The sequence below is a fragment of the Pelophylax lessonae genome, assembly GCF_965119305.1.
Source record: "Pelophylax lessonae genome assembly, contig: HAP1_SCAFFOLD_335, whole genome shotgun sequence".
Lineage (NCBI taxonomy): Eukaryota > Metazoa > Chordata > Amphibia > Anura > Ranidae > Pelophylax > Pelophylax lessonae.
In genome coordinates this window covers 166977-177170 of record NW_028120009.1, presented here as the reverse complement: position 1 = coordinate 177170, position 10194 = coordinate 166977, and the positions used below count along the sequence as shown (strand labels likewise).

The window sequence follows — 10194 nt, the reverse complement described above, 5'->3', positions numbered from 1 at the left end:
TAACATTGCTTTGGGAGGTCCCAATGGTTCTGAAGATCAGGAGCTGTGTCCGTCAATGATCAAAAGAGACAATGGGGTTTTTGACTTACTGTAAAAACATTTCTCTGATGTTCATTGACGGACACAGCGCCCACCTCTCTGTGGAGTTTCCTTTCTTCTGACACTGCTTGTAACAAAACTGAGTACCTATAGCAGAAAGTGGGAGTAAACCCCCTGGGCCTGCCCATAGGCGTAGCCAGACTTTTTTTTTCTGCCTAGTGTCCTACTCCTATAGGGGGCAGTATAACCCAATGGTTATGAAGATCAAGAGCTGTGTCCGTCAATGAACATCAGAGAAATAGATTTTACGGTTAGTTAAAAATCCAATTTTTTACATTTTTTTTATTGAATAATTTACCAAAAGAAAGCTCTATTTGTGGGGAAAAAAAGGGATCGGTTTTATTTGGCATAAGCCTCACACAGTCGCACGACTGTCAGTTAAAAGTAACGCAGTGCTGTATCGCAAAAAATGGCCTGGTCATTAAAGGGGTAAAACCTTCCGGTTAAGAGATGTGCGAATATGTGGTAATGCAGCGCTAGGCCCACCTCTGTGCCATCACATAAAGCCGGCTGGAAGGGGTTGGGTAAAGTCAAACTCCTCGCCTAATAATCTGGCTCGTTATTTCTGTGCTCCATCGGGTGAACAGGGACCAGAGCTGAAGGGGTTAAACATTTGACTGTTTTTAAAAATTGCTGTCTAAAGGAGAAGTAATAATGATCAATGGCCTGTACTGCAAAGTCTTTCACCCCCATCCCTTATTGTAGGGGAGAGAAGGATACCTTTAGTAACATTGGTTGTCCTCCATACCTGTGACAATATAAATGGGTTTGGTGCTCCCCACAATCTGATGACCATACTTCTGCTTTCCCCCCACAGACTTACATCTACCAGGTCCGGCTTCTTCTAGTGCAGAAAACTCCCTGAGTGGCCCCTGCTGCCCGCCGGACCCTCCCCTTCTTCTCCAGCCTAAGCAGTCTTCATCTCCGACGCCTCAGCTTCACATTGTGCAGTTACCCCAGCTAAGTCCTTCACCTGGTCCATCTGAAGGGGCTTCTCCAGCACCGATGCCTCCGGGGTCCTCTTCTCCTCTGCTTTCTCCAGAGGCTGTCAGTCAGCACTATGACCCTACAGTAGCCATGCTACGAGCTCAGCAGGAAACGGCGGAAGCAATTCGACATCTGACCTACACGTTGCGTCAAAGCATGGACCGTTTGACCAATGTCCTGGCAGCCATCTTACCTCTTATACCTCCTCAGCCTCCATCACCTGCTCCATCTGGCTTGATCGATCCCGTATATTATCCTACAAAGACTGAACCAGAATCTGAACCTTGTTCTGTGAATTATGAGTTGGAGGAAAATCACAATGGCCAGGAAGAGGAAAGTGGCCAGCAAAATGTTGTAGAGGAACAGCCGAGTCCTCCAACCGCCCCTCCTCCCAACAAGAGGAAGAGATTCTCCTACTTGACTCCCCGTAAACGCAGAGGCCGCTGGAAAAACGTGTAAATGAATGGACTGAGATGGGGAACCCATAATGTGGCTCATGGGATTTGGTAAAGAAATGTCCTGCTGGTCTCCCCCACCACGGAGGTCACAACTGAGGAAGACCTCCGGCTCCTGCTGTACAATTTCATGACATTTATTTTATCTGAAAATATTTTTATGTTCAAAAAATTTCTGCTTCTGTTTTCTCCGACTGTAAATTATGAAATTGTTTTTTAATCTCCTCAAACTGCTGCTGAAGATCAAATTCCCATTGGTGTCGGAGGGTTGGGACCATGGTAGCTATGTAGTAAAACTGAGCCATAAGGCAGATTGCAGGGTGTTCCCTCTACGGGGGGGAGGGGGGAGGTGCGCTGGCCTCGTTTCGCCTTATGATTGCCACACAGGATGTTTTCTAAAGTCTGTAACCTGTATCTCAACTTCATCCATAGATAAACCCTACAGAAGTCTTCTCCAGTATGTCTATAAATCAGATGTGAGAATACAAATGGCCAAATTCCGTATAGATCTGCCAATGGAAACCGGACCTCCTTCTGTATCAGATGTGGGGGGAGTTTTAGTCTGAGGCTCTGGCACCCTCTGATGGACTCTTCCAATATGGGGGGAGTTTTAGTCTGAGGCTCTGGCATCCTCTGATGGACTCTTGCAATGTGGGTGGAGTTTTAGTCTGAGGCTCTGGCGCCCTCTGATGGACTCTTCCAATGTGGGGGGAGTTTTAGTCTGAGGCTCTGGCATCCTCTGATGGACTCTTCCAATGTGGGGGGAGTTTTAGTCTGAGGCTCTGGCGCTCTCTGATGGACTCTTCCATTGTAGGGGGAGTTTTAGTCTGAGGCTCTGGCGCCCTCTGATGGACTCTTCCAATGTGGGGGGAGTTTTAGTCTGAGGCTCTGGCATCCTCTGATGGACTCTTGCAAAGTGGGTGGAGTTTTAGTCTGAGGCTCTGGCATCCTCTGATGGACTCTTCCATTGTAGGGGGAGTTTTAGTCTGAGGCTCTGGCATCCTCTGATGGACTCTTCCATTGTAGGGGGAGTTTTAGTCTGAGGCTCTGGCATCCTCTGATGGACTCTTCCATTGTGGGGGGAGTTTTAGTCTGAGGCTCTGGCTCCCTCTGATGGACTCTTCCAATTTGGGGGGAGTTTTAGTCTGAGGCTCTGGCACCCTCTGATGGACTCTTCCAATGTGGGGGGGGGGGTTTAGTCTGAGGCTCTGGCGCCCTCTGATGGACTCTTCCAATGTGGGGGGGGGGGGGGGTTTTAGTCTGAGGCTCTGGCTCCCTCTGATATCGTCTATTGCTTTATCTGTATATTTTTTATACAATCTTTTTCTGTATGCTGCTCTGGCCATCTCTTCATCTCTATTCTTCTCTAGATCTGAATAGCCAAGAAAGCAATATATATGTATATAAAAAGCCTACCCACTGTAGATAGCAATGGCTTCCTCGTCCTGTTAATTAGCCGGATAGCAATTAATGATATATGTAAATAAGTACATATTAAAGATTCTGATTTCTAGCATGTTGTATTCATTCAATGCTTGGAGCCGGGCGGTGCGGAGACGGGGGAGGAACTCTGAGTGTCCCCCATAGAAGGAAATATGGCGCGGACCTCTCTGCCTGACCGTCATTCTAATTCAAGTCCGTGACCCAAAACAACAATATAACCAGAAGTGGTAACGATCGATCCTCTGACCACCATAGTAATAATGAGATCCTCTGACCACCATAGTAATAATGAGATCCTCTGACCACCATAGTAATAATGAGATCCTCTGACCACCATAGTAATAATGGGATCCTCTGATCACCATAGTAATAATGAGATCCTCTGACCTCCATAGTAATAATGAGATCCTCTGATCACCATAGTAATAATGGGATCCTCTGACCACCATAGTAATAATGGGATCCTCTGACCACCATAGTAATAATGAGATCCTCTGACCTCCATAGTAATAATGAGATCCTCTGATCACCATAGTAATAATGGGATCCTCTGATCACCATAGTAATAATGGGATCCTCTGACCACCATAGTAATAATGAGATCCTCTGACCACCATAGTAATAATGAGATCCTCTGACCACCATAGTAATAATGAGATCCTCTGACCACCATAGTAATAATCGGATCCTCTGATCACCATAGTAATAATGAGATCCTCTGACCACCATAGTAATAATGAGATCCTCTGACCACCATAGTACTAATGAGATCCTCTGACCACCATAGTAATAATCGGATCCTCTGACCACCATAGTAATAATCGGATCCTCTGACCACCATAGTAATAATGATATCCGCTGACCACCATAGTAATAATGATATCCTCTGACCACCATAGTAATAATGAGATCCTCTGACCACCATAGTAATAATGAGATCCTCTGACCACCATAGTAATAATGAGATCCGCTGACCACCATAGTAATAATGAGATCCTCTGACCACCATAGTAATAATGGGATCCTCTGACCACCATAGTAATAATGAGATCCTCTGACCACCATAGTAATAATGGGATCCTCTGACCACCATAGTAATAATGAGATCCTCTGACCCCCATAGTAATAATGATATCCTCTGACCACCATAGTAATAATGAGATCCTCTGACCACCATAGTAATAATCGGATCCTCTGACCACCATAGTAATAATCGGATCCTCTGACCACCATAGTAATAATGGGATCCTCTGACCACCATAGTAATAATGGGATCCTCTGATCACCATAGTAATAATGAGATCCTCTGACCACCATAGTAATAATGGGATCCTCTGACCACCATAGTAATAATGAGATCCTCTGACCATCATAGTAATAATGGGATCCTCTGACCATCATAGTAATAATGAGATCCTCTGACCACCATAGTAATAATGAGATCCTCTGACCACCATAGTAATAATGAGATCCTCTGACCATCATAGTAATAATAAGATCCTCTGACCACCATAGTACTAATGAGATCCTCTGACCACCATAATAATAATGGGATCCTCTGACCACCAAAGTAATAATGAGATCCTCTGACCACCATAGTAATAATGAGATCCTCTGACCACCATAGTAATAATGAGATCCTCTGACCACCATAGTAATAATGGGATCCTCTGATCACCATAGTAATAATGAGATCCTCTGACCACCATAGTAATAATGAGATCCTCTGACCACCATAGTAATAATGGGATCCTCTGACCACCATAGTAATAATGAGATCCTCTGACCACCATAGTAACAATGAGATCCTCTGACCACCATAGTAACAATGGGATCCTCTGACCACCATAGTAATAATGAGATCCTCTGACCACCATAGTAATAATGGGATCCTCTGACCACCATAGTAATAATGAGATCCTCTGACCACCATAGTAATAATGAGATCCTCTGACCATCATAGTAATAATGAGATCCTCTGACCACCATAGTAATAATGGGATCCTCTGACCACCATAGTAATAATCGGATCCTCTGACCATCATAGTAATAATGAGATCCTCTGACCACCATAGTAATAATGAGATCCTCTGACCACCATAGTAATAATGAGATCCTCTGACCACCATAGTAATAATGAGATCCTCTGTTTACCATAATAATAATGAGATCCTCTGACCACCATAGTAATAATGGGATCCTCTGACCACCATAGTAATAATGGGATCCTCTGACCACCATAATAATAATGAGATCCTCTGACCACCATAGTAATAATGAGATCCTCTGACCACCATAGTAATAATGGGATCCTCTGACCACCATAGTAATAATTGGATCCTCTGACCACCATAGTAATAATGAGATCCTCTGACCACCATAGTAATAATGGGATCCTCTGACCACCATAGTAATAATGAGATCCTCTGACCTCCATAGTAATAATGAGATCCTCTGACCACCATAATAATAATGAGATCCTCTGACCACCATAGTAATAATCGGATCCTCTGACCATCATAGTAATAATGAGATCCTCTGACCACCATAGTAATAATGAGATCCTCTGACCACCATAGTAATAATGAGATCCTCTGACCACCATAGTAATAATGAGATCCTCTGACCACCATAGTAATAATGAGATCCTCTGACCACCATAGTAATAATGAGATCCTCTGACCACCATAGTAATAATGAGATCCTCTGACCACCATAGTAATAATGAGATCCTCTGACCACCATAGTAATAATGAGATCCTCTGATCACCATAGTAATAATGAGATCCTCTGACCCCCATAGTAATAATGGGATCCTCTGACCACCATAGTAATAATGGGATCCTCTGACCCCCATAGTAATAATGAGATCCTCTGACCACCATAGTAATAATGGGATCCTCTGACCACCATAGTAATAATGGGATCCTCTGACCACCATAGAATTAATGAGATCCTCTGACCACCATAGTAATAATGGGATCCTCTGACCACCATAGTAATAATGGGATCCTCTGACCACCATAGTAATAATGAGATCCTCTGACCATCATAGTAATAATGAGATCCTCTGACCACCATAGTAATAATGGGATCCTCTGACCACCATAGTAATAATGAGATCCTCTGACCACCATAGTAATAATGGGATCCTCTGACCACCATAGAATTAATGAGATCCTCTGACCACCATAGTAATAATGAGATCCTCTGACCACCATAATAATAATGGGATCCTCTGACCACCATAGTAATAATGAAATCCTCTGACCACCATAGTAATAATGAGATCCTCTGACCACCATAGTAATAATGGGATCCTCTGACCACCATAGTAATAATGAGATCCTCTGACCACCATAGTAATAATGAGATCCTCTGACCACCATAGTAATAATGAGATCCTCTGACCTCCATAGTAATAATGAGATCCTCTGACCACCATAGTAATAATGAGATCCTCTGACCACCATAATAATAATGAGATCCTCTGACCACCATAGTAATAATGAGATCCTCTGACCACCATAGTAATAATGAGATCCTCTGACCACAATAGTAATAATGAGATCCTCTGACCACCATAGTAATAATGAGATCCTCTGACCACCATAGTAATAATGAGATCCTCCGATCACCATAGTAATAATGAGATCCTCTGACCACCATAGTAATAATAAGATCCTCTGACCACCATAGTAATAATGAGATCCTCTGACCACCATAATAATAATGAGATCCTCTGACCACCATAGTAATAATGAGATCCTCTGACCACCATAGTAATAATGAGATCCTCTGACCACAATAGTAATAATGAGATCCTCTGACCACCATAGTAATAATGAGATCCTCTGACCACCATAGTAATAATGAGATCCTCCGATCACCATAGTAATAATGGGATCCTCTGACCACCATAGTAATAATGAGATCCTCTGACCACCATAGTAATAATAAGATCCTCTGATCACCATAGTAATAATGAGATCCTCTGACCATCATAGTAATAATGGGATCCTCTGACCATCATAGTAATAATGGGATCCTCTGATCACCATAGTAATAATGAGATCCTCTGACCACCATAGTAATAATGAGATCCTCTGACCACCATAGTAATAATGGGATCCTCTGACCACCATAGTAATAATGAGATCCTCTGACCACCATAGTAATAATGGGATCCTCTGACCACCATAGTAATAATGGGATCCTCTGACCACCATAGTAATAATGAGATCCTCTGACCACCATAGTAATAATGGGATCCTCTGACCACCATAGTAATAATGAGATCCTCTGACCACCATAGTAATAATGAGATCCTCTGACCACCATAGTAATAATGAGATCCTCTGACCACCATAGTAATAATCGGATCCTCTGACCATCATAGTAATAATGAGATCCTCTGACCACCATAGTAATAATGGGATCCTCTGACCACCATAGTAATAATGAGATCCTCTGACCACCATAGTAATAATCGGATCCTCTGACCATCATAGTAATAATGAGATCCTCTGACCACCATAGTAATAATGAGATCCTCTGACCACCATAGTAATAATGAGATCCTCTGACCACCATAGTAATAATGAGATCCTCTGACCACCATAGTAATAATGAGATCCTCTGACCACCATAGTAATAATGAGATCCTCTGACCACCATAGTAATAATGAGATCCTCTGACCACCATAGTAATAATGAGATCCTCTGACCACCATAGTAATAATGAGATCCTCTGACCACCATAGTAATAATCGGATCCTCTGACCATCATAGTAATAATGAGATCCTCTGACCACCATAGTAATAATGGGATCCTCTGACCACCATAGTAATAATGAGATCCTCTGACCACCATAGTAATAATCGGATCCTCTGACCATCATAGTAATAATGAGATCCTCTGACCACCATAGTAATAATGAGATCCTCTGACCACCATAGTAATAATGAGATCCTCTGACCACCATAGTAATAATGAGATCCTCTGACCACCATAGTAATAATGAGATCCTCTGACCACCATAGTAATAATGAGATCCTCTGACCACCATAGTAATAATGAGATCCTCTGACCACCATAGTAATAATGAGATCCTCTGACCACCATAGTAATAATGAGATCCTCTGACCACCATAGTAATAATGAGATCCTCTGACCACCATAGTAATAATGAGATCCTCTGATCACCATAGTAATAATGAGATCCTCTGACCCCCATAGTAATAATGGGATCCTCTGACCACCATAGTAATAATGGGATCCTCTGACCCCCATAGTAATAATGAGATCCTCTGACCACCATAGTAATAATGGGATCCTCTGACCACCATAGTAATAATGGGATCCTCTGACCACCATAGAATTAATGAGATCCTCTGACCACCATAGTAATAATGGGATCCTCTGACCACCATAGTAATAATGGGATCCTCTGACCACCATAGTAATAATGAGATCCTCTGACCATCATAGTAATAATGAGATCCTCTGACCACCATAGTAATAATGGGATCCTCTGACCACCATAGTAATAATGAGATCCTCTGACCACCATAGTAATAATGGGATCCTCTGACCACCATAGAATTAATGAGATCCTCTGACCACCATAGTAATAATGAGATCCTCTGACCACCATAATAATAATGGGATCCTCTGACCACCATAGTAATAATGAAATCCTCTGACCACCATAGTAATAATGAGATCCTCTGACCACCATAGTAATAATGGGATCCTCTGACCACCATAGTAATAATGAGATCCTCTGACCACCATAGTAATAATGAGATCCTCTGACCACCATAGTAATAATGAGATCCTCTGACCTCCATAGTAATAATGAGATCCTCTGACCACCATAATAATAATGAGATCCTCTGACCACCATAGTAATAATGAGATCCTCTGACCACCATAGTAATAATGAGATCCTCTGACCACAATAGTAATAATGAGATCCTCTGACCACCATAGTAATAATGAGATCCTCTGACCACCATAGTAATAATGAGATCCTCCGATCACCATAGTAATAATGAGATCCTCTGACCACCATAGTAATAATAAGATCCTCTGACCACCATAGTAATAATGAGATCCTCTGACCACCATAATAATAATGAGATCCTCTGACCACCATAGTAATAATGAGATCCTCTGACCACCATAGTAATAATGAGATCCTCTGACCACAATAGTAATAATGAGATCCTCTGACCACCATAGTAATAATGAGATCCTCTGACCACCATAGTAATAATGAGATCCTCCGATCACCATAGTAATAATGGGATCCTCTGACCACCATAGTAATAATGAGATCCTCTGACCACCATAGTAATAATAAGATCCTCTGATCACCATAGTAATAATGAGATCCTCTGACCATCATAGTAATAATGGGATCCTCTGACCATCATAGTAATAATGGGATCCTCTGATCACCATAGTAATAATGAGATCCTCTGACCACCATAGTAATAATGAGATCCTCTGACCACCATAGTAATAATGGGATCCTCTGACCACCATAGTAATAATGAGATCCTCTGACCACCATAGTAATAATGGGATCCTCTGACCACCATAGTAATAATGGGATCCTCTGACCACCATAGTAATAATGAGATCCTCTGACCACCATAGTAATAATGGGATCCTCTGACCACCATAGTAATAATGAGATCCTCTGACCACCATAGTAATAATGAGATCCTCTGACCACCATAGTAATAATGAGATCCTCTGACCACCATAGTAATAATCGGATCCTCTGACCATCATAGTAATAATGAGATCCTCTGACCACCATAGTAATAATGGGATCCTCTGACCACCATAGTAATAATCGGATCCTCTGACCATCATAGTAATAATGAGATCCTCTGACCACCATAGTAATAATGAGATCCTCTGACCACCATAGTAATAATGAGATCCTCTGACCACCATAGTAATAATGAGATCCTCTGACCACCATAGTAATAATGAGATCCTCTGATCACCATAATAATAATGAGATCCTCTGACCACCATAGTAATAATGGGATCCTCTGACCACCATAGTAATAATGGGATCCTCTGACCACCATAATAATAATGAGATCCTCTGACCACCATAGTAATAATGAGATCCTCTGACCACCATAGTAATAATGGGATCCTCTGACCACCAAAGTAATAATGAGA

General features: G+C 42.1%; 1 protein-coding gene across 1 annotated transcript; it reads left to right on the top strand.

The window, feature by feature from the left end:
- Positions 1 to 960: 960 nt before the first annotated feature.
- Positions 961 to 1583, top strand: LOC309543735 (myb-related transcription factor, partner of profilin-like). The gene has a single exon (XM_082276181.1). It carries the CDS (start codon positions 1105 to 1107, stop codon positions 1543 to 1545), a length of 441 nt encoding a protein of 146 aa, XP_082132307.1. The 5' UTR covers positions 961 to 1104; the 3' UTR covers positions 1546 to 1583.
- Positions 1584 to 10194: the final 8611 nt, after the last annotated feature.

Coding starts and splice junctions, on each gene's coding strand:
- LOC309543735 (XM_082276181.1), top strand. CDS start 1,105: ATGCCTCCGGGGTCCTCTTCTCCTCTGCTTTCTCCAGAGGCTGTCAGT.